Source organism: Equus caballus, chromosome X (genome assembly GCF_041296265.1).
Source record: "Equus caballus isolate H_3958 breed thoroughbred chromosome X, TB-T2T, whole genome shotgun sequence".
NCBI classification, from domain to species: Eukaryota; Metazoa; Chordata; class Mammalia; order Perissodactyla; family Equidae; genus Equus; species Equus caballus.
In genome coordinates, this window is record NC_091715.1 from 125,053,185 (window position 1) to 125,079,095 (window position 25,911).

Genomic DNA, 25,911 nt, shown 5'->3' on the forward strand with positions numbered 1-25,911 from the left:
TAGCCACCAAAGTTCTGTATTCAGCCTTTTGCTGGTCTTTCTCTCACTTGCCTTTCATACTCATTATTCGTATTCTCTGGGTTTTGGCCAACAACTCTGTACTACCATCTTCTATTCCTTCTACTTTCTTCAACCCTGATTTGAATACGAATCCTTTATATCTATTTCCTAACTACCTACTGTCTGAAACTGATCTTGTCATATTCTGCAAATCAGTCCCATCCATCAGTGTGTTTCTGTCAGTTCTACTGTTATGGGTTGAATTTGCCCCGCCCCCCCACAAAAGAGATATTTTGAAGCCCTCAGAATGTGACCTTATTTGGAAATAGCATCTTTACAGAGGTAATCAAGTTAAAATGAGGTCGTTAGGGTGGGCTTACAGATTTATATGACTGGTGTCCTTATAGAAAGGGGAAATTTGGACATAGAGGCAGGCATGCACACAAGAGAGAATGTCATGTGAGCATGAACGTAGAGATTGGGGTGATGCATATACAAGCCAAAGAATGTCAAAGATTACCAGCAAACCACCAGGAGCTAGGAGAGAGGCCTGGAACAGATTCTCCCTCATAGTCCTCAGAAGGGACCAACTCTGCTGACAGCTTGATCTAAGACTTCTAGTCTCCAGAAATCTGAGACAATAAATTTCTGTTGTTTAAGGCACTTAGTTGGTGGAACTTTGTTATAGCAGCCCTAGTGAACTAATACAACCACCAACCCTGCAATCTCCTAGACTAGAAAACCTAGACTCATTCTGTGTTCTTTCTTTTTCTTCATCATCTACATCCAATCTGGCACCAAAGACTTCAGTTATTCCTTTAAAATGACTCCTAGCATCTTTAATCTCATAGTCTCTGTTGCCTCCTTTTCTTCTACCATTTTTTCTCAGTTCCTGTTGTCTTCACTCTAGTCTCAACTTTCATCATTTCATATCTAAATTCCTACAAAAGTCTCTTTTCATATCCTGCCATTATTAGTTCTCTCTTAATCCAAAATTATTTCCCAAAATATATAATTCATGTTGCTTTTATCATACTAGTGCCATTGTTGAGACATACTTATGGTGCCATATTGCTTACTATGATGAGCCTAAGCTTGGCATCCATGGTTCCCCATAATCTGGACCCATCTTGCCCACTCAATCTTTTATCCCCCTATACACATCATCTTTGAGCCCTGCTTTTTCTCCTTTCCTGTCTCTGCATCAAGATGCTTTCTTACTTTCCCTCTTCTCATCAAACCTGTTTGTTCATCTTTCAAATCCCTGATCAATTTTCACTGACTCTGACTATCTAGCCCAAGCTAATATCTCTTGCCCTTGCTGCATTCTAATCAGTACTTGCCAGGTTAGCCCCAAGTAGTATTTCTTATATTTTATGTGGATTTACATATATTACATCTCTATTTCCACCAGCTTATAGGACACAGTGCTTGTTAATTAATTGATCAAACTCCTAAAGTGGAAATAATGGTAGTTAGAGGGAGAGAAGGAAGGAGATTGTATACCAAAGGAAGAAAACTTTGACTATAACAATGAAGGAGAATTAGTCTAAGTCAATGTTTTCCAAATGTGCTCCCTGGACCTCCAGCATCTAAATCATCTGGGATGCCTGATAAAATGCAGATTCCAGAACCCCATTACAGACCTACTCAATCAGACTCTGCAGCCCAGAAACCTGACTTTTTAAAGGTAACACAATGATTGTTATACATACCAAATATGAGAACCAGCAGTTTAAATGAGGAAGGCAGAAGATATATGCTGAAAGGGAACAACTGTTCTTATGTTTACTGGGTACACGTACTTTCCGTCATGGCTAACAATAGAATAAAATAGTTTCACACTATCATGATTTATTTTGATGTGATTCTCTTTCTTCAACACATTGCTTTGAGCACAGCAGTCCTTTCTTCTATGGCAAGAGTATTTCCAGTACTGTATCACAAATATGGGCTGGCTAGTAAAGAGTTTTGAAGAACAGAAATTTTGTGGCACTCCAAGGAAAGGTAAGTGAGACTGCTAGGCTAGCTTTGACTCCTACTTTTTCTGGGAAGTAAAATTTAACCAGAGACAGAGACAGGCTCCTGGAATTCAAGCTTGGTAGCATGGAGAGAGAAAAAAACAACTCTGAAATCTAGTTGCTTAAGCTTTTAATTGGAACCAAACGATAACTAAAACATGTAGCTGATTTAGATAAAAACTGAGGACCCACTCACTGACTCACACCGAGCAGGATTTCTGCAGTTGAGTACTACAGAAGCAAGATAACAAAATTAGATATGATCCAGGGGAAGAAAAATGCACAAAAGTCCTTGAATTAAAATGAATTGAAACCTTCTGGGAGAAAAGCTATTTGGTAAGCTCCATTAAGTCTATTGTAGATAGCTTTATTTGACAAAGCAGCATCCTGGCATGTGGAACAGGAAAGAAAATAGCTATAAGATGATCTGTCAGGGAGTTTCCAGTCTCTAAACGAATAAGATTCTGTGCAGTAGCCAATACAGCTTTTAACTCAAAAGAGATACAGAAGCAAAATGCAATTATATAACCCTAGTAAGTGCATTCAATCCGAATCTCCCATACACCCCTCTCCTCCCCCAGTAACTCCTCAAACTCAGCAATTTATCAAGTGGATGCTCAAACTTATGGTTGCATTCCTTTTAGGGTAACACTGGATTAACACTATATACAACACTGTAGATACTGAGGTCAAAGATTAATAAGTCAAAGATTAATCAGCTATAAAACATCCTGGCTAACCAGTTAAGTAATCTGAATACTTCAATTATTATTAAACTCTTTTATTTATTTTGGCTATAAGTTTATAGTATGTGTTTGCAGTAATTAGTTCACTGTTCTGAAAATGCTAACTATCCACTGATTACAAAGGGTTTATTCAAAACATATGAAGGTTTATATGTTTAGGAATCTAACATATGGCAAAACTAGAGGAAACTCAGAAGTAACAGTTAACGAATACCTTTAAAAAAGGTCTGGCTTGATGGTTTTCTTTCCTTAAGAGTTTCTGTTCATGGAGTGAAGATTCTAGGACCACATAAATGGCTATAGGAGCTGCTGACTTCAATATGCAAGTACTGGAACTACGAAATTCTGATTTGCATTATAATCACTCTGTTCTCTGTCTCCATCTCTCTCTCTGTCTCTCTCTCACACACACACACAAACATATGCACAGTAGGGATAGTATACTAGCATATGTCCAAGGTCTAGCACAGTGCCTGGCATGTAATAGTTATTAAATGAATGAATGAATTCATTTAACCATCATAAAATCCCTGTTAGATGGTTTTTATAATGTACTTTTTACAAGTGTGGAAGCCGAGGTTCAGTCGGGAAGAATTTCTTCCTATGTCAAGGAGGAGAGAGCTGGGACTAGAACTTAGGTGTTCTAACTTTAGGTCCAATGCTTTTGTCTGCTATACCTTGCTGACTCCTAAGATTGTCTGGAATGGTTTACCTGAAAACACGGGTCTTTTGGCTGATATCTTAATCTCCCCATGGTAACCTCCCTCCAAGATTTTTTTTATGAAATTAAAGGGTAGTGTTGTCATATTGCTAAACCATTTTGCCTTATGAGTTCCACTGGGGATCCACACTGTGGCTTCTGTCTCACAGTGAAGTCCTGTCTATACTAGGTAAGAGCAAAAGCCTTTGCCCAGACAACTGTTTGTAGAGTTCTGTTTAGTTCCCAATAAACTCCCAAATAACCACAATGGAAGGCAGCAGCCAGGTACACTGTCATGTATTGCAGATATTGCCCTTTAGTTTGTAGATTCTCTTTTAAATTTGTGATTTTTAAGAGAAATATTCAATTTTTATGAAGATAAATTTATCAAAAATATATTTTTTGATTTCTATCTATGGTGACCTTCATCCCAAATTATATAGCCAATTCCTATACTTTCCAGAATTTCTTTTGCTATACGTATTTTTTTACATTTGAATTTTAAATCTATCTGTTATTAATTTTGGTGTAAGATATAAGAGCTGTAGGGCTCTAACTATTTTCCCTAACAGTTTGGCTAGTTACCTATTTAAGCATAAGCTCTCTTATGGCTCCTCCTGTAGAACATATTATTAATAAATCCAAAACAAATTGAGAACAATGCTGCCTAAATGTCCAGCACTACTAGGAAAAGAAAGCCCACTTTCAATTAGGCACTGTGATGGAAGATGAAGGTAAATGAAGACCACAGGAAATCCTGTAGCCACATGGTTGATATTCAGCGAGTATGTACTTATATGGCCTCACCACTTGTTTCCAGCCGGTTCCAGTCTGATGGGTTTGTGCCCATGCCTTAGTGGGTACTCACAGTTTGAAAATATCATCCCTGCAAGTGCATGTTAGTTAAATAAAATAGAGCAAAATTATCTTTACCTGATTCCTCAGTTTCTTTTGTTTCTGTTGTTTCTTCTATTTCATCATCAGACATCTCCATTTCTTCTTCTCTCCTGATTCCCATTAATTCATCATTATGTATGTTGCGAATTTCCTAAGGTTTAAAGGTATGCTTTTTAGGTGGGAAAGCCTTGGAAATGTTGAGGAAATGAACAGAGTTAAGGACAAGATAAAGCATGGTTTTTTGACATGTAACAAAACTTCAATTTTCTCTTAAGGTGAAGGCAAAGGAGCATGCTGAGGCCAAAACAGTCTCAACAGACAAGGCAGACTTTGTACACTCTGTCTTGCATAAAGCTTTCTTTCCACACCCAGAGATCTGGCAGTCAATGATTATTGTATCCCTCCCATGTTAGAAAGCACTGTTGGCCAGGAAAGACCTCACCTCTTACTCAGATGAATGTTTGCACTTTCCCTTAAGAGTTCTGCCATTTTCACCTTCCCATGTCAAATCCTTTGATTTTACCGCTTTACATTCTCTTCCCCTTCCCCTTACAGTCTTACTTGACAGAACTCTTAATCAAACTTTTGCAGGTTTAGAAGTTAGAGCAAAAAAGAGCTGTCAGGAGAGAACTTCTACCAAATCAACCCTTCCATGGATAATAACTATACTCTCTGAACAAAATACAAAACCAAACCAAACCAAACCTCTAACTACTTGATGGCATTGGAGAGTGAACAAAAGCAGGCATATTCTGAAGAGGAGCTGACACTCAGAAGAAGGGTGTGAGTCTCCCAGTTTTTTAAGGGCCTTTTAGTCTGAGACAACAGTTAGTACCTCACAGGGCAGCTAAATTTTTAATAGAAAATTCACAGTCCTTACATCCTAAATAAATCAAGGAGAGAGTTTGGGGCAACCACAGCCACTGGAAAGTGAGGAGTGGATCCCAGAAAGGAGACAGCCAAAGGGAGAGAGACCCAAATTCTATGTCTAAGATCTGTTCAAATTTCTGTATGAACTCTGAACCACAAAAGCACAGGGCAGATTCCAAACAATATAGCTAAGGCTAAAAGATCTGAACTGAGATTTGAGCTGCCACCTAAGAGAGTTTCCAGCTTAAATCCAGTGAAGTAAATTGATCATTAAGACAAAAGAAAACAAAAACCAACATTCTTTGGAAGAACATAACAGAATCCAGAATCTTAAAAGCAAAATATTCACAATATGCAGGAAAAGCCCCAAATTACTTGACATACAAAGAACTAGGATGAGATGATTCATTTTCAAAAGAAAAAACAATCAACAGAGATCAAACTTGAAATGAACCAGATATGGCAATTCGCAGACAAGGAGCTAAAGCAACTATCTCAATGATGTAAAGGAAATATGCTCACAATGAATGCAAAGATAGGAAATCGCAGCAGAGAAATAGAAACTTTTAAAAAGAACCAAATGGAAATTCTAAAACTGAAAAATACAATACCTGAAATAAAAGTAATTAGATAAGCCTAACAGTAGAATAGAGATGCCAGAATAGGAGAGAACTTAAAGAGAGAACAATACAAATTTACCCAATCTGAAGAACAAGGAGAAACTAAGTAGAATCATACAAAGAGAGGCGAGATTAAATGATTAAAAATATTTGTAAAAAATAGTTGAAGATTTATCAAATTCGATGAAATATATTAATCTACATATTCAAAGAACTCAGTGAATCCCAAGCAGGACACGTGTGAAAAAAAGTATATCTAGGAACACCATAGTCAAACTGCTGGAAACTAAACATAAAGAGAAACACTTTAACTCTTTAGTTAACTAAACTTATTGTGATAATCATTTCACAATATATGTAAGTCAAATCATTATGCTGTACACCTTAGACTTACACAGTGTTGCATATCAATTATATCTTAATAAAACTGGGAAAAAAAGAGAAACTCTTATAAAAGCAGCCAGAAAAAAACAACACATTATATACAAAGGAACAACAATTTGAATACTTGGATTTCTTTCAAAAACAATAAACGCCAGAAGTCAGAGGAATAACATCTTTAAAGTGCAAGCAAAAAGAAAAAAAATATTTGTTTATTCAGAATTCCATACTCAGAGAAAAATTCTTTCAAGAATGAAAATGAGATAAACATACTTTCAGATGAATATAAATGCAAGAATTTGTCACCCAAAGACTTGCACTATAAGAAATGCTGCAGAAAGTTCTTTGGGCTGAAGGCAAGTGCTACCAAACATAAACACAGATCTTCAGGAAGGCATGAAGAACACTGGAAATGATTAAGATCACACTGAAAAAGTCACTTTAAAAAAACGTAAGCATGAGAACCGTGCGTTCTGGAGTAGCTTGCAACCATTTAGATGCCACTTGATGCCTGTCAGAGGCTCCTCAGCACTGAATTGAGAAGTCCTTGCCTATGTTAGTCCCAATTGGGCTGTAATATAGGAAATATCCAAAGCTATCTGGCAAAAATTGTTTCCATTTAGGGGGATTATAAATATGTCAAATGGGTTTCTTAATAATTAATGCTATAGTTAATCACTATCTCAACTAATATCCTCCTTCTTATTCCTTTTATTAGGAAAAATAATGATTTCTATATCAAGTTAAGTTTTCATTAAAGATAAATAAAAGTAGCTTTTTAAAAAGTGAGCTACAGGGCCGGCCGTGGCCGAGTGGTTAAGTTTGCGCACTCTGCTGCGGCGGCCCAGGGTTTAGCAGGTTCAGATCCTGGGCGTAGACATGGCATTGCTGGTCAGGCCACGCTGAGGTGGCATCCCACATAACACAAGTAGAAGGACGTGAAACTAAGATATACAACTACGTACCGGGGGGATTTGGGGAGGTAAAGCAGAAAAAAAAATTGGCAACAGTTAGCTCAGGTGCCGATCTTTAAAAAAAAAATAGTGAGCTATTCTGTGTTATCACTGATAGCTAAGAAGCAAAAAAAAAATTAGAAATACTAACAGTATCTCTCATGTGCTGCAGGGGCATTACTTAAAATAGAAAAAAATGATGACTTACTTGAGAAAAGTGAACATTAAAGGGCTGTGTCAAGAGAGAGATTTGCGATGTCTTATTCAAACTCATTGCACAGAGAACAATAAAGGAATTGCTCATTTCTAAGAATTTATTCTATCTCAGGAGCCTGGATTTCAGTTATCATCAAAGAACTGTTACTGGAAAGGTGATTATAATGAGGTCTGACACTGGCAAATTTGAATGTTGTACAACTTACTGCATCAGGAAAAGTCATGGCTCTCCTAGTTGCCTAACAAAACTGTACACTGTCAGAGGGTATAAGTAGAGACCAAGTCTCAATTTACAAACATGTCATCTAACTCTGGGAAAGTTACTGTGCTTCTCAGAGGAGGAAATTGTGTTCCTTTGAGGGAAGTGTCCCAGGACAGGAAGATCTAACTGAGAGCTAAGACATGCCCTGTAGCTGCTCAGCATCCACAAGGCATCTTTCTGCTTCCAGCTGGGCAAGAAAGCATAACCTCTTCTTAGAAGTATAAAAAGTTCAATAACTAAGTGATACAGCTTATGGAGAGGTCTTTCACATCTTCAAAAAGTTCCTAGAAATATAACAGATCTACAGGCAAATTTTACCCCAATGCCTCAAAATACTTCGGGAACAAGACTTACCAGTTCCTTTAGCTGATAATGAAATGAGGGTAAGAAAAACTTAGGAGAAGCTTGCTCTATGTTATTCAGTCAGGTAGGCAAAGTGGCAGAACTTAGAGCCCTCTAACTACTAGACAATCCTTCTTAGCTACAAAGGAACTTAGGCCTGTATCATTACTCTTCTACAAATATCCAATACTAAGTCACATGAATGGGATAGAGGGAAAAAAGAACATCAGAGGTTACAGGGTACCATACTACAGTAAAGTTATGGAGAGCATTTAGTAAATGACAGTACCCCTCAGTAAAGCAGGTGAGATTTTAATTCTTTGGAAACCTTACCATTAAAGCACTTGATATCCAAGATATTTAACATATCTGTTTTCTGTATTCTATGGCGAATCAAAAGGTTCCGCTTCGTAAAGCAAACCCCAACAAATACCTTCAGAATGAAGGGCTAAAGAGTACCATTTACCTAAGGATGGCATTCTACCTAGCTTAGACATAGGTACAGGTAGGAGGAGAACTCTGAGTCACCGAAGTGCAGGCAGCAAGGGAAGCAGCTGCCTCCAAGATTTGCCCTTCTTCCCATCCTGACATTTGGATCCAGTGCTGAAACCAAAAGAGTGGCAATGGCATGCAAAGACATTTTACAGAAATTTTCATTTGTAAATCTCTACCTGAAATTGACTGGATCACATCACTGATAGACTACATTAAGAAAGGTAAGAGAGCCCTCCTAAAGTTTCTATACTACTCTCTTGCCCAGAGTAGACCTGTGACATTTTTCATTTAAACAGTGAAGTGTTAGTGATTTCTGAAAATGCATTATAATAACTTTGAGTCTGTTCTAATGGTAACTTTTTCTGAAGCTTAGAAATTCACCTGCTACTTCACAATGGAGAACAAAGCACTTTCAACATAGAATAAAGCTGAAACGCTAGACAGAGGAAAATGCACAAAGAGAATCACCTTTGTACCAGCTGACATTTTTGATTTATCATAAAGTAAGCAGATCATAAATCACTGCACATTAATTATCTAACTATATAGTTTCACAAAAATTTATGTGGACTTAAATTCATCGTAGTCATGTTTTATGATAGGAACATGATTATCAGAAAAGCAAAATTCCTTATTAATTGTGTAATGAAATTGTACTTACCCAGACTTTCAACATTAACAGGATACTTGGTGGGGAAAGGGTCAGATGAAGGAATGGAAAGGAGCAGAAGATAGGGAGATAGCTTCTACCCTTATGTAGAAATTTGATTCTGAGATATCACTTAACACAATGAAGCAAAGCACAAACACAGGTTCTTAATCAATGTCTATTGTATGATACATAATGGAAATACAAATTAGGTTGATTCATATTGTGTTAGTATGTGTTTTGATGGCTAAAAGCCAATAGCTAGTGTTAGTACAAATGGGTCCTAAAACAAGGGTATGCAGATGACGTGAACATCTATCTGCAAACAGTTCTTCAGAGTTTGGAATGGTAGGCCTGGAAATCTGGAGAGAAAGTTATTTTAGCAATCACAGTATTTCATTTTATGAGAATGCTAGCAATCACCAAATCCCTTTTACTCTGGCCCATTGGTATGAAACCTCACAATAGGGAGGATGCCGGCGGGTATCTTCTAGTGCCCACAGCTATGGTTATAGTTTCTATATATCATCCAAGGTTTAGCTTCTAATCTAGGCTATCTTCTCAGTAAGAGAAACATGCAGGTTTTAAATGATTCTTTAGAAAAAGAGTTCCCACAACATATAGAACTGTCAGTAAAGTCACTGTGGACACTATCTTTTAGAAAGGGGAGGGACCTCAGCCTTCTCTTATTTCTCTTTCCAATTGTATCACCAGGAGCCTCACACACATATAAATCAGGAAAGCAAACCAATGAAAATGACTCATTGGCAAACTAGTCTGCCTGGCATATGCTACCAAAGGGAGTGCCTGAGCTCCTCGAAGGCGGGGTCTTTTTCTTCTTACTCCATAACTTTTCTCTCACCAGAGTAAGACAGTGTTGGCTGCTGGTAGGAAGATGACAGTGAAGACAAGGAACAAGTACTTTGTGACATGAGGAGGTCAGCAGCTGGCTTATTCCCAGAGGCAACTGGTAAAAAAGGTTCAATGTCAGAAACTTTCACCTTGATGAAACCCCAGACTTAGGAGTTGTAGCTTTGATGCTTAAGTCAAGAAAAAGCCAGTCTGGTTGATTAAGTCATTGAGATGCTCTGATTCTCGGTGGAGTGCTAAGAGGTACCCCAATTTAAAGGATAGTTTTGTCTTTTTCTACACAATACCTCCTTTTAGTCCTCAGAGTTGACTGGTATCAAGTGAAAGTATGCACAGATTAAAAAACAGACATGATTTAAAGAGGCACCACTATAAAGTAGAAGAGGTCTTTTAGGTTTAGGGAATGCAAAGCCAGAGGAGGGTCATGAGCTATGTTCCACTCTCAGTAGTTTTACTTATCAAGATTGAGGTATTCGAGGTGGACTTTAATTTAGTCCAATCCAACAGGCAGGAAGCATTTTTCTGGGTTTCTAAAAAGAATACAAGGCACATAATGAAAAATGTAGCTCTTGGCAAGTCATGCTGGCCAAGTATTTTATCCTCATCACTCTGCCAAGGAAGCTCTGATACAATATTAGGTGATGGGGCGCATAACACTCAGTTCTCTACAGACCCAGTGAAATGTATAGCTCACTGGCATAGCTAGCTTTACTGAGAAGGTAATTAAATTCAAGTATATACCCACCAGATAGGTAGGCTTGATATGACTACAGAGAGCCTTGATGAATAATATTAATGGAGAATATTATATTGCAAACCTATTTATAAAAGGGTTGTGGCCTAGGGAAGTCAGTGATCTCTTCCTCCTACGAAAAGGCAATATTTTACCGGCAGGGCTTTTCATAATGGGCAGGGCAGTTCAGGTAGCTTCTTCCACCCCCTCAAAGGGATTCATGTGTACATGTATTCAAGGGAAGGTAGAGACTGCTTTTCTACAATTGTAAGACATATTGGGCATTTTTCTCTCAATCTTTATTCTTTTGAATCATTCAAACTAAACTGAAGAGTTTGGATATTTTTAATTTAGGGTATTAAGCCCCATTCCTCCCCTTGATTACTTCTGTTACCATTCTAGCTCCCTGAGGGCAAAGACTATCTCATCCTGTGTTGCCTGTCATAATGCCCAAGACACAGAATGTGCTCAGTAAACGTTTGAACCGAAATGTTGAATTTTTTTTGTTGAGGCTCAATAACATGGGGTAGCCCTAGGATTCTAAAATCATTGTGTATTACAGTAAGACAATAGCTCCCTTTTTTGTTCTTAATTCTTTTTTAAAAAAATAATTAAAAACATTATTTGCTTTTTATGACTCTACCCATCCATTGGCTGGTGTGTCTTCACGGATTTCTCCCCAGTGACTCTCAGTTCCCTTTGCTGTATCAGAATTGATGGCTCAGAGACTATTAGTTTTATGAATAGGGTTTGGTTCTAAATGCTCTTTATGGTTTTTAAATTGTGGCCACACAAACTATGTTACGTCTTCTCATGAAGGACAGAAAGAACAGATGATTATCTTTGTTTTATAGGTTAGGAAACTGAGATCTACAAAGGTTAAATGACTCGCGCAAGACCACAAGGCAATTGTACCAGATCTCAGAACGAGAAGAATTTCTAGTCCTGAACTGCCCACTTGCTAGCTGTGTAATTTTGTGTACATTACTTAACATTTCTGTGTCTGTTTCCTTACATGTGAAACATGGATGCTACTCCTACCCATTATCGCTTACGGAATTGTTAATGATAAATTGAAATAATACTATTTACCATTAAATAGCATTTACATTTTTTCAACTGTCTATATATCTCTCATCTCATTTAATCATGTAAGACTGGTTTCATTATTATCTCCAATTTTCAAGTGAAGAAATAGAGACTGAGAAAGACTGAGTAACTTGCTCAAAGTCACACAGCTATAACACGTCAGAGCTGAGATTTGGATTCACATCTGACTCCAAGTCTCATGTTCTTTCCACCAGACCACATCTATTGCGAGGCTCGTGTAGGTGAGATAATGAATGTGAAAGTGCTTTACAAAATGCGTCTTACAAATGCTCTTTAAATATTACGGAATATATCAATCTGCATTGATAGCTATAATAGGATTGCTACCAGACTGGCAAAGAGGACTCAGAAACGAAGTTGAAAAGTTGCTACATATAAAGATCGAAAGTGTCAGGGCTAGGTAAGGAAGCTGCCCATAGAAGAGAAGAACTTGAGGCATATGTAACACCATTCCAAGGGGAGATCAGTGAAAACAAACTTCCCATCTTGGTTTTTAATCTCGGATTCAAAATAGCAACCTAATCACATCAGACATATTCTAGTGTTACGCTAAAAATGTCACTTGATCATAAGCAGTGAGGTGTGTGGCAATCTTAATCTGAAATCAGAGTCCTCTATTACCTTTCAAGCTGCCACCTATAGAGATGGCTGAGCGGGTTTGATAAAAGCAGCTTAGAAATTTCAATGCTCCAATATAACACCAGGCAACTTCCAGCTTCAACTATCAAGACGCTCTAATAAATGTAAGACAGCCCTAAAATTACTAACAGGTCAGTAATTATTGTTGTATTCAAGGCTTGCTAGCTTAGAGAAGTAAACTTATAATTATCACAGCTACATTTTTACTACTAAGGTTTCTACCCAGCAGAATGCAGTCAAGACAATACAGGCACATTTATTACCCTTTTGGCAGCAGGTGGTCTGGACACAGTGACAGGCTATAGAACACATCTTAGTGTTTCATTAGGGCCTTGTGACCATAGGAGCTTGGCACTTTTTAATTCTGACTAAACTCTAAATCAATAACTTGTTAAAGAAAGAAACTGTCCCCTTGAGGGGCTACCACAGTAACAAGTTACCAACCTCAGCTTGTTTGCACCAAACGCTGATGTTTTTACGCTGGGCTTTTGTGAAGTGGTCCCATGCCTTTTGTTTGGAGGCGGAATGGTACACAGCTACTATCTGCTCAACTGCAGCGTCAGATCAGCAGTTGAATCAGGCCAGAGTATCATCCAGGGATGGCAAAAGAGAGGAGAAAACAAATAAGAGAAGCATCAGGCTTGTTGTATCTTCTTGTTATGAAACTATTAGATCGTAGTTGTGTTTGGAAAAGGCTATGTGTGTTGGAGCACTGTGATTTTAAAGGAGGCTCAAAGGCAGAGACATCAATATACAGAAAGGAAAAAGGGAACTCCAGAAGGTTTAGGGTGAAATGGTGACTAAAGTTCTAATACAGGCAGTCTGTATTCATTGAGGCAGGAGAGGCAAGAGTTGCAGTGAATGTGATTTAGTACTATTGCCTCTGCACAGCACAGCAGCAAGTGGCAAACTATACCAGTACCTTTCAACCACTGGCTTCTTTCATAAACTAGCCCTCCAAAATGAGTGCAGATGGTTTACTTCAACAGAATCCATTCTTTTAATATTCTGAGGTGTGTTTGACCAGAAGCATCAAATCAAAATCTAAGATGGATGGAATCTATTTTAAATCTACCTAAACAGGCTCCTTGACTGGAGAAATATGTTTTATGGAAGAATACCGTGTAGGCGCAGTCCTAGAGGTATTTTTCTGCGTCTCTTAAAATGTCAAATGGAGAAATGTGTACAAATATTCTGGAGCTTTATCCTAACCAGCTCAAGAGAAAGGAAGCTTAGACATGACTTTTTTGGGAAAAGAAAAGAAGGGCAAGAGCCTCTGCCTGGCTGGGTGTTCACAGTAAGAAAATCCGGAGGTGTTATTTCTTTCTTTACAGCTCTGTTTGTACCCTGTCTACTAATGATTTAAGGATTTATATTTTCACGATGCTTGCTGCTTTCTTTTTCTCTTTATTCTGAAGTCCTAAAAACATGTGCTTTCTCCCCCTGGATTCTATGCTCATATACACTTTCCAAATAAAAATGAAACAACTCCTCCTTAATCCCAATTGTGTATGAGTCAAGTATGGGAAGTCAAGTGTGAGAAGAGTGGGCCATAATTGTTTAAAAGCAAAATCATGAAACTATACCCTTATTCTTAGAGTGAATACAGTTTCTTACTCAAAAGATATGAGTGCATAGTTTTATAATATGGTGAACAAAAACTTTACTTGAGAATTTTTCTGACCTGTCTCATTTAAGAGACCCCAGATAGGTTTGGAGTGGTACTTCTTTTTGAAAATGGCCATTTCAGTGGTTTCCCATCCTATCCCACTGTCTAGGACATCCAGCAAAGGAAATGTAGAAGAAAGGAAACTAAAAACAAAAGGTAGAAGCAGCACATTTGGCGTTTATTCAATCCACTTGGGAAACATAATTACATTTCTTACTAGAATGGAGTACCTAAAAAGCATATTATATAATAATGATGCAAATCTGAAGCAAAGAAGGTTACACGTGCTAATTCTACATTCTAACTTCAGCAATGAGATCCCCAACTTTCCACTGAGGCCTGGGGTGCTTGTAACTTTAAGAACAAGCAAAAGTAAAGGCACAAGATTGTGGCCTAAGTGTCAGTGTTTCCAAGGAATGAAGTAGACATACCAGGGAAAACAAACATAGGAGGTGCCACATGTATACCATGAGACTAGAGCTTGGGCATTTGGCATATAAGGAGAGCACAAGGCAGTGAAGAATGAAGCCTTGCCCCTTGACACAGGATGGGTCTGTAGGCCTGGCTCCTGTATAGAGAAAGTGGTGACTAAGTGAAATGCCCTCTCACCCTTCCAGCACAACTCTGACTTCCACTCACATTGAATGAGAATTCCAGAAAGGGCTTGCTTGAACTTCTCCTTTGCTTCTTCCATGTCTTTCTCATGGGCAGCTTTCTCATTTACCAGGCGGCGGACGTGGCTGTTAGCCGACTGGATCATGGAGTAGAAGTTGTTGGCGCTGCGACGGTTCACCTCTCCTCGCTCAATCCAGGTGAGTAAGGTCTGTACAGCTTCTGAGAATTTGGAATCATCTGAAAATAGAGAATTTATTTTTAGAAAAATCAAAAGTAACCAAATCTCAATCTATTTTCCCAACATACTAGCAAGGAGGCCACCATGGCTTTTTGGCAGTGGTTGTTAAATAAACTACTGAGGATGAAGAGCCACGCACGTACATGTACCCAGAGGCAGCAGGCAGACAGACAGACAGACTGAAAGAATGGAAGACTCAAAGGTAGTCTGATTGGCTGCAGTCTATGAAGAATTTTCAGAAAGAGAATTACTTCTTCTTTCCTTAAAAAAAGTTTTTTTTACCAATATAGTTTTCACCTCTTATAAATTTCTTAACCTTTCTGATTGTGTGTGCATGTGCATATGTGTAATGTATGAATTAGCAGTGAGAGAACTTCAGAATTCTACAATCCTGTTTTTTAGTAAGGAAAAGAAAACTTGAGTCTTGAGTTTAACTTGAATTTGACAGTAACTTTATCCTAGGTCCATGGAATTATAGTGTTGGAAGGAGGCTTAAGAAAGAGTTAAGTGAGTAATTCTTTAGATATAAACACTTACATCTTTGGCCCCTTATAACAGCATTCCTGCATTCAGTCCACAGCCCCGGGCCTTCCACTCAGTGCCAGTCACAATCTGTTCTGAAGTAATTAATTCTATTTCTACATTTCTCCACATCCTGTTTCTCTTGCCTGAGGAACAATCCAAGTAGATTCCTGCAGCTAGTTAGGAGTTACTCTCTGATGTTAAAATAGTAGCACAACTCTTTCAAAGCTTCTGGTCCAGCTTCCTAAGATAGCCACTTATATATTCTGCTGTTAAAGACCCATGAGAGGGAGAATCCATTAACATCCCATTGAAGGCCCCTTCTAGGGCTCCACATCCCTCTCTGGTCTGAAACGCTCATGTTCAGTAGAAATATCTTTCACTGCAATTTGAACTTCTTGCCTTTTACCTTTGTTTAGTGTAGACATATAGAGAGGTCAGCCTCCCCTTTATAGTAGCTTTTCATTTCATTGCTTGCACACAGTCTTTATGTTGATGCTCACTTTTTGCTTGAGGTCCACATGTAAAATCATTTGAGGTCCACAGCAAAGTCATTTTTTTAAAAAAAATTCAACCTGACCTGTTTGGTGTCATGTGAATACGTAAGTCGTGGACCTGGCATCTTACCAATGCTTTCAGCCTTTCTAGCTTTTCAAAATGTTCCATTATTTCTGTGTCTCTATTATAGATTCTGTTTTCTGCTTTTCTCTTCCAGGAAGACAAAATCAAGCCAAACAAAAGATTTTTTACATGTGTGAATCCCTTCAGCTACATGGTAGAAACAAGTATGGTGAACGAGACCTATCTGGAAAGTGGAATTAGCAGCAGCTTGCTGAGCCTAGAGCCCAAGAAGCAGGGAAAATTCATACCGTTAGAGCTGGGTTGGTGCCATCAATTAGATCAATGGGACATCCGCATTCATCCAATAAAATCAAACATTCTCAGAGAATGAAAAAGACTGGATTTGAGCTACTAACACAGGAGACCAGGCAGGGCAATTAATGTTAAATTAGCAAAATGGCTCTTAGAGTCAAGCAAGGGGTACAGGAATCAAAACCAAAGGGAAAGCAGTCTGATTTAGCAATGTCTAAAAGTCTCCATAGTCACTGTGTGAAATAACTTCGCCATTTTAAGTGATTAAACAAGTCCTCTTTTAGTTGGTGGTAGCTAAGTCTTTGAATAATCTAAGAAGAATGTATACTGTGACTACTCTCTAGGTCTCCGTTTTCTCATACGTAAAATGGGGATTTTTTGCCAGAGTTTTCCAGGGTTACATCAAATTCTATCATTCTTATTTATTCTGATTTCGAATTCAAAACTAGCTTGTTATCCATGATGGAAGGAAGGGTGCTTACAGGTCCCAAGTCATGGGTCACAGCTAAAATTCTCTGATGTGGAGAAGTGGGAAAAACTTGTTTCTTCCTAGTCACCTGATGTGTGGAGAAAAAAATGCCATCCCTTGAGACAGTAAAGGAGCAGAGACACAGTGGAGGAATAAATTTTATGGTTCTTGAGTTACTAGGCACACCTCTCTATCTGCAAGGCTCCAACACAAGAAATGCTTAGAATTAGTCAGTGGGAAATTCAAAGGATAACTGCCAACAATACAAATGTATTTATTAAATTTCTGCAAAGAAAGGAGTTCTTTTAATCACCAAGCTCAAATGCTTTCTATACCTTTCAGTTTTTCAGCAACAATGCTGCATTCATGATCTGAATAGTGGACCACTGGGGGTGGGGATGGTGGGCGCAATCTTTCTTCTTCCATCCTTCTACGATGGCGCTCCTCCCTTGCAAGCATACGCTGTTTGCATTCCCACTCATACAGGTCGTCCCGAGCCTGTGCAAAATCAACGTGGAGCCGGCCTGTGTCCTTCTTGTCAGTGCTAGAGCCCAGGCGAATGCGGTAACCTAAGTGCACAAGAAGGAGAGAGGAGGACAAGAGCAGCCCAGTAAGTAACTGTAACTACTTTTCCAAGTTCAGTGTTCCAGCTGCGGTTGCAGCAGTTTCAAGTGACCACATAACCCCAAATTCTCTCCCCAATACTCGCAAGGTGAACCATCAAAAGACTCAGATTATAGTCTCAGCTCTGATAACAGTTTACTATTCTGTGGGTTGGGTCAGTCCTGTTCATGGAAGTTCCATTCCTCCATCAGCCACCTTTCCTCTGGTGGAGGGAGGCTCACTGGGTAACGGTATCGAGATTGAGCCTTATGTGGCACCATAGGCTGGGAAGAATGGAAAAGGTGGCCTCAAACTGTGGTGTCTTTGGATGACTTCAAGTGTCAGTCATACCAATACACAGAATTTTGAATAAATCTAAGTGTATCAGCTCATCATTTTAATCTCAGAAATTGCTTCTTAGACATGCTTAGTGATTCTGAACTATTATTTTCCGGTGAAAAAAATAGATATGATGGGGAGTGGTATGTGATTCAGGTGACATATAATTTGGGATCCTTAAAAAAAGAGGTTGCATGCTTGTAATATAGTGGTATATGACTAGGATTCAGAGAACCAGGATTCAAGTCCACATCTCCACTTTTTGTGCCAGTTATACTACCCAAGTTGTCTCTTAACAAAAAATGGAAAAAGACATTTATTAAGTTGCTTTTTTTTTGGGGGGGGGGGGAGGAAGACTGGTCCTGAGCTAACATATGTTGCCAATCTTCCTCTTTTTGCTTGAGGAAGATTGTTGCTGAGCTAACATCTGTGCTAATCTTCCTCTACTTTGTATGTGGGGTGCCGTAAAGGTTGATGAGCAGTGTGTAGGTCTGTACCTTGGATCTGAAGCCGAGAACCCAGGACCGCTGAAGTGGAGTGTGTAAACTTAACCACTATGCCATGGGGCCAGCCCTTAAAAAACATTTATTAAGTTTTTATTAACTTATTTTTAAGTTTCAGAAGCTGAGCTAGCTGCTTTCAAACACATTTATCTCATTTCATTCTCAGCACAAGCTTGCAGAGTAACTCCTGCCTTAAACAACTAAAAGTATGGACAAAATATATGAAACAATGGTTTTTAAGACATTGGACCTTGGGCAATGAAGACAGAGATCACTGAGAGACAAGAACCAAATGACGTGATCCCTATAATTTCCCCAGCTTATTGCCTGGAGAGGGTTTCCAGGCCTCAACACAGGAAGGGGAAGTCAGGCAAAGCGTGGTGATCTCCCTGAGTTGAGGAGTTTAAACTGGGAATCCAGGGAGACTATGGCAGACAGAGTTTGTATGGCAGAGAACTGGAAAGAAGAAAGCCACATAAAGAAAGAAATGCAGAGATCTGCAGAGGGTCCTCCACTATCGTTTAGCTGAGTATTGCCGTCTACGTGTATATATGGAAATTACCTGAGCGTCAGAGCTAACAACCCCTGGAGCTTACACAGGGCTGGGACGAGTTCCTTTTCCTACCAGCTAGAGTAGAAAAACTAATAATTCACAGAGTACTGGGGAGAATAACCAGAAGGGTTTTGCCTCAGTTGGTGGAGAAAAATTAGCCCTAGACTAAACCCTGCTCTGGTTCTGCTGAATAAAGCTTTAAAAACAACACCTGAAAGGATCAAATTTTTCCTAACTGCATCCCAGAACAAAGCTCAAGAATATTTGTAGGAATGAAAAATATCTGGCACTCAATAAGGTAAAATTCACAATGTCTGGTATGCAATAAAAAATTACCCAATATGCAAAAAAGCAGAAAAATCGTAAGAAAAATTTAAAAAATCATTCAGTCCTAACAGACCCAGAAGTGACACAGATAATATAATTAATAGATAGGGACATAAAACAACTATTATAGTTGGATTTGATATGCTTAATAAACTAGAGAAAAGATTGAACATATTAAGTAGAAATACAAAGGACGTAAAAAAGAACCAAAATCAAACTTCTGGAGATTTAAACTATAATGTCTGAGTTAAAAAAAAATTACTGGGTAGGACCAATGGCAAATTAGACATTACAGAAAAAAAGATTAATAAACTTGAAGACACAGCAATAGAAACTATTCAAAATGAAATAGAGAGAAAAAAGATGGAGAACAAAAACAGAGTACCAGTGAGCTGTGGGACAACTTCAAGGGGCCTAAAATATGCCTAATTGGAGCCCTGATTGGAGACAGAGGAGGGAATAGGAAAAATGTTTGAAAAAAATAAGGGCAGAAAAATTCCCAAATTTAATGAAAACTCAGAAACCTAAGAATTTCAATGAACCCCAAGCACAAGAGACATGAAGGAAATTACACCAAGGTACATCATAACCAAACTGCTCAACACCAGCAATAAAGAAAATATCTTAAAAGCTGTCACATACAAAAGATTTATTATGTATAGAGAAACAAAAGATAAGGATAACATATTTCTTATTGGAAACAATGCAAGCAAGGAGATAGTGGAGCAACATCTGAGAGAAAAAAGAAACTGTCCACCTAGAATTCTACGCCCAGACAGATCTTTCAAAAAGAAAAGTGGAATAAATGCTTTTTGATACATACAGATGCTGAAAGAATTCATCAGGAGCAAAGGTGCACTACAAAAAATGTTAAAGGAAATTCAAGCACAGGGAAAATGATACCAAATGGAAATCTGGATCTATACAACGGAAGGAGGAACATACATAATATATGATTCCATTATATGAAACCCTAGAAAATGCACACTAATCTGAGAGAAAACGGATCAGTGGATGCCTGGGGAGGGAAGAGGAGAGGGATAGGAGAAAGAGATTACAAAAAGGACATGAAGGAAGCTTTTAGGGGAGGTGGACATAGTCATTATTTTGACCATAGTGATGGTTTCACAGATGTATGTATACGTCAATAATATCAAATTGTATTTTTAAAATATGTGAAGTTTATTGTATGTCAATTATTATACTTCAATAAAGCTGTTATAAAGAATAATGCCCAGTAACACTAAAACTACCACACTTTTTTCAGAAAGAGGAAGAATAAATACATTTCATAAGCAAATTTTACTAGAGCCCTTTACAGTTTACAATGACCTTCACACCCATTCATTTTATTTGATCATCAGAGCCATCAGAAAAATGGGGCTATTAATGATTACTTTGTCTATTCTTGCAGGATCGTGGAGAGGATCAAATGAGAAGACGTTATGAAAGCTTTGTGTAAACACACAAAAGATACTGATGCTATGAAGTTGGGGTGCTGTGCACAATGCCAGCTCCCAAAGGTGCCCAAACTCCAATAGAAAAAAATGATTATTTCTACATTTCTACCCGCTTTTCTAAGGGACTTTGTTTTAATCTCTTTCTTTTACAATGTGGGAGAATAGCCATCCAATTCAGGAGGTTCCTAGCACTTGTGAGCTTTCAGGGAGCAGGTTCAAATTTAAAGGGCAAAATTTAGTTGTTTTCAGATCACTGATTGCAATCCTCTTTCCTTTCACAGTCCTGAGAACCTTTCCAGGAGGTGGTTGTTACCAGAGAGCTGACTTCAATGATGTTTGGGTGGAAGCCTCCTGAGCAGTATGTTGTCTTTACCGTTCAGGGCTTTTCAAGACCTTTAAGTTCTTATTAAAATAGTCTACTGTGAATGTTCTGTTATCATTGCTAAGTGCTGTGGAATCTTGAGTAGTTAGATTTTACAGCACTTAGCAAATGTAATAAGAGTATTCAACATCTGTCTCCTCCTCTCCTTTCCCATGTTACCTGCCTACTTTTTCAAACCCTCATGATCTTTTCTCTGGCCTATTGCAACAGGTGTCTAACTGACGTGCTCTCCTCTAATCCATTTTTATACAGAGCTGTCAGATTAATCTTTCAGAAACAATCATCTTCCTTGTTAAAAAAAGTTTTCAACAATTCCCTATGGAATTACCTGAGGAGTAAAGACCCAACTGTTAAGCCTTTCAAAGTGTGCTAACAGCTGATATTTCCCCTCCTCCTTTCGTGTCTACTCGGTACACAAAACCACTACTCATTGCTCCCTTGAATGTTCATCAAAACTTACCACCTTTGTACCTTTGCTCATGCTGTATCTAAGCTCCACTGTCCACATTCAAATGCTTTCTCTGTGTCAAAGACTTGGTTCAAATGCTACCTTTCTTGATACCCGAGTCAGGAGTCAGAAAATTTCTCTTCTTTCTCTCTCTCTCTCTCCTCTGAACTTCCATACCACTTTATCCATACTTCTCCTACAGCACTCATAACTTTCAACCTCTTATTATTATTATTAACATTGAGTGTGTCTTATCAGAGTCTTGAGCAATGCCTGGTGCTGAATGTTTCCTTATTAGATGAATGTATGACTGCAGGCTAACCCTGTTTATTAAGGGAAAGAACTGGGTTTTACTCTTTCTCTACTCTGCTCAATATTTAGTACAATAACTTACACGAAGGAGATGTCCAACAAGCACCTGTTACATGAATGAAGATTCTGCCACCGTCAAATATCTAGCAGTTGGATTCAATTCTTCCAAACCATTACTCTTAAGCAAGGAAGTAGTTAATTGTTTTATGCCCTTTTCAATTACCATGTCTTCTGCCTTCAGGCTTATTTGTCCACCCCACTGCCCCATAAAGAACAATACCAATACAAAATAAGCAAAGGATCAGCATGAAATTTTATCTGGAAATCACCCCAAAAGGTAAAGGGCTTCACTTTATAATATTTAACAGAAATCATTCCAATTATAATTCCTTACGTCAGTCTCCCCAAATCTGAACTTTTACCATGAACAAGAGACTATGCAAAGTAGTTCTTACTATCTCCACTCCAACTACCATAGTATATAAGCCACTATCAATTCTGGATTAGACTAATGCTACAGTTGGCTAACTTATCTCCCAGTCAACATCCTTGCCCGTACCCCTTAGTCCATCCTTCACCCAGAAGTGTTATTTCTAAAATGTATATCAGATCGTGTCACTCCACTCCTTAAAATCCTCCAATGGATTCCCATTGCATCCAGAATAATAAGCTCATTACTATAGATTACAAGGCCCAACATGATTTGGCATTGCTTACCTCTCAGACCTCATTTCACTTCATTGCCTCTCTCTTATTTACTATGCTCCAGTCATGCTAACCTTCTCTCTGCTGCTTGAACATGCCAAGTCCATTTTCATCTCAGGGCCTTTGACTTGCTCTTCTTTATTTTGGAATGCCCTTCTCCAGATGTTCACATGGCAATTCCCTTCATATTGTTCAGATCTCAATTCAAATGTCAGAGAAGACTTGCTTTCCTAACAACCCTAGGTATATTAGCATTTTTATCTTCTTCACAGCACTTATTGGTACCTGATATTAATTTATTTGTTTACATATATATCATATTTTGCCATCTTCAGAATATATTCCTGATGGCAGGAAGTTTGTCTGTCTCAGTCTCTGCTATAGCCTCAGCAACATAGCATTCTGCCTAGCAGTCAATGAATATTTGACAACTAACTGACTTCCATAGACAGTTTTGAGCATCTACTTTTGTGCCAGGTTATGCACTAGATGTTGGGGATTCAACGTTAAATAAGACATAGTCCCTTCCCCTAAGGAATTCACACTCTGGTGGGGGAGACAGATGTGTAAAGAGATAGTTCTAGCATGGTGTTATAGGTGTCATGTTAGGATGAAGAACCAGGTACTACGGAAGCACTGAGGAAGGGTTGCCCAAACCAGCCTGGAACAGACTGGAGAGAAAAGTCAGAGAAAGCTTTCCAGAAGAGGTTATGCTTAAGCTGGAACTTTAGGGTGTGAAGATATGTGTATGGTGGATGGGGGTGGAAAAGGTAATTCTAGTCAGAGGAAAAGGCATAAAACACCATGGCACATTCTGGGAACTAGAATTAGTTTAGTGTGGTTAGCACATGGTTTGTGAGGGAAGGATTGAGAGACGTCACTGAAAGATAAAACAGATAATCAGGGCCTTGGTAGATGCTACAAGTAAGGAGTTTTGGAGTTACCCCATAGAGAAGTGGGAACTACTGAAGAACTTTAAAGAAAGAAGTTGGGTTGTAACATGCATTTTCCATCTCTGAAGGCAAGAAGGGGTACCATTAGCTTTAGCTGCCACAGATGCAAATACACTGATCCCCAACTCTGCACTGTGTGTGGTGGGCACAGTCCTCATGACCAAACACCTACCAGAAAGATAAAGGGCTTTGTCCACCATGTACTCCTCTGCAAAGCGAATGTGACAAAAATTCTTTTTGCTCTTCCGAATAGCAATGATCTCTCCACACTGTTCAAACACTTCCACAATGATCTGCTCTGTTCCATTTTCAGGCAGGCCGCCCACAAAGACTGTTTTGCATCCTGGTGGTCGTTCTCGGGTTGCAGGAGGTGGAAGATCTAAGCATAAGTGCAAAAGGATTTGAAATTAAAATCTTTGCGACAGACCTCTTAGAAACCTAACATGAACCAGATATAGCCTACTGTCTGTCCCCATCAGACTTTTGCCTGTGAGTGCCAGAAGCACATTGTCTCCAAGGTGCTCTCTGCTCCACAGCAAATTGGTTGCATGAATCTGAAAATCATTTTATTCAATGATTTTGTGACCATGATGTCTACAGGATAAAGACTCAGACCTGTCTGTCTGTCCCATCTAGAGTTATTTAATTTTGTTCTTTACTTTTGTTGTGACAACCCAGCTATGTCCAATTTTCAGTCATTTTTATTAAGAAGACAGTGAGTGGGGGGAAATCCCACTCAGTTTAAACTCTTACTTTCAGGAATTCTCAGAATCAGGGTCCCTGAGAGAAGGGTTTGTTTAATTTAGTTTGTAGTTTCAATATTCTTTCTGTTCGTGCTTGCTGAAAAAACTGTTTCAGGATTAATTTGATAATGATGGGGTGAACATTTACAAAAATATTTATAGCTATCAGAATGATTTGGTTGACAAAGTCAACCTGAGTACAAACCATCCCTTCTAGGTTTTTTTGTTTTTTCGTACCAGTGAGCCCTTCCTCAAATTCCTTGCTGGAGAGGTGACGTCCAGAGCCAGTCATGCAGCATTTAGAGGGAAGTATGAAAGACAGCAGAGAAAGGAAGCTCATATGGGAAATCATTAACTAAAGTGAGATAAATTTGGCTATAGAGTCATTAAAAACCTACTTAATGAGATGATTCCCTCTCTGCTTAAAAAATATCCTTCTACTCACTCATCTTATACATAAAGCCTGTTCTATCTGCCAGCTCCTTGTTGCTATTTATATGTATGAAAGTATTTTCCAAGCAAAATCCTACAGTTCATAGCCCAACAAAACAAAGCATGATGGTCAAGGGTTTTTCTAGTGTTGGTTTTGTATCAGCAAGAATTTATTTGGTGTAATCCGTTCTTTCCATTCAGCTCTTAACAATAATTCTCCCAGCTCAAGATTTGGAGAGCTCAGCAACCAGTGATTACAGCTCACACGCAAAAATAAATGAGTCTCACTTGTAGATTAGGGCAAGGCCCCCACCTGACTCCTATCCAAGCTGGCAAGCGGATGATTTGGGAGCTTTCATGGGTATCAGCATTTCTAGCTTCCTCACTTTGCTAACATTGTCTGTCTTACCAGTGTGGCTCAGAATAATCAGGTTCTCATAATGCTCTTTCCTTCTGTTTAGTCAACAAAAGGGGTAGAGGGATTCAGGGAACTTACAGAGTTCCTGTTAATTTCTTAAATGTCTCTAATTTCAAGAACTCGCTGTATTGGTTTTTTGTTCCATATGAGAAGTTTAAAAGGAAAAAGAAGAGAACCCAGTGAGCAGGAATCTGAAATGTCTTAGTCAGGGATACTGGAGAAGTTAAACTTTTAGCCAAAAAGGGGGAAATGAGGTCCAGAATCTCTTGAGACTTATGCTTCTGAACTTTTAAGAACTGGAAAGGATTCTAGAAATCACACACAGTGGTTCTCAACTCTGGCAGCATCTTAGAATCAACTTGGGAGTCAAACAAGCAAACAAACAAATGCCTGGGCCCCATTCCAGTGCATCTGATTTAATGAGTCTGGGGTGCCGCCTGTGCATTGTTTTCCTTAAAGCTCCTCAGGCAACTCTAATGTGCAGCTAGAGTTGAAAACGACCGACTTGGTCTAAACTCCTATTACAGAGGAACAACTTTAGCTGAGTGAGGTTGAGTGAATCATTCAAAGTCACTGACTTAAACAGGAAGAGAAGGAGCAGGAGCTCGGAGCAGGCAAACTGGGATTTAAACCTCGGCTCAATTACGCACTGTCTGTATGACTTTGAGAAAATTACACAACCTCTGAGAACCTCGTTTTGTCATCTGTAAAATAGGGATACTGTCCTCTACCTTACAAGGGTTATTGGAGGATAATTCATAATCTACTGTCTATACTGCCTGTGGTGCAAGGCCTAGAACTTGATAGGTTCCCAATAAACAGTAGTTGTTATAGTATTATTAT

General features: G+C 38.7%; 1 protein-coding gene across 30 annotated transcripts in view; it reads right to left on the minus strand.

Moving 5' to 3' along the window:
• The window catches only part of ENOX2 (ecto-NOX disulfide-thiol exchanger 2), a 258,718-nt gene that overhangs the window by 19,424 nt on the left and 213,383 nt on the right, over positions 1-25,911 (minus strand). For all 30 annotated transcript variants that reach the window (XM_014729172.3, XM_070258452.1, XM_070258442.1 and 27 more), the window contains 5 exons: positions 23,648-23,854; positions 17,226-17,459; positions 14,813-15,025; positions 12,949-13,055; positions 4,401-4,515 (listed from right to left, as the gene is read on the minus strand). In XM_014729172.3, the coding sequence (XP_014584658.1) occupies positions 4,401-4,515; positions 12,949-13,055; positions 14,813-15,025; positions 17,226-17,459; positions 23,648-23,854 (876 nt within the window). The remainder of the gene's footprint in view (positions 1-4,400; positions 4,516-12,948; positions 13,056-14,812; positions 15,026-17,225; positions 17,460-23,647; positions 23,855-25,911) is intronic.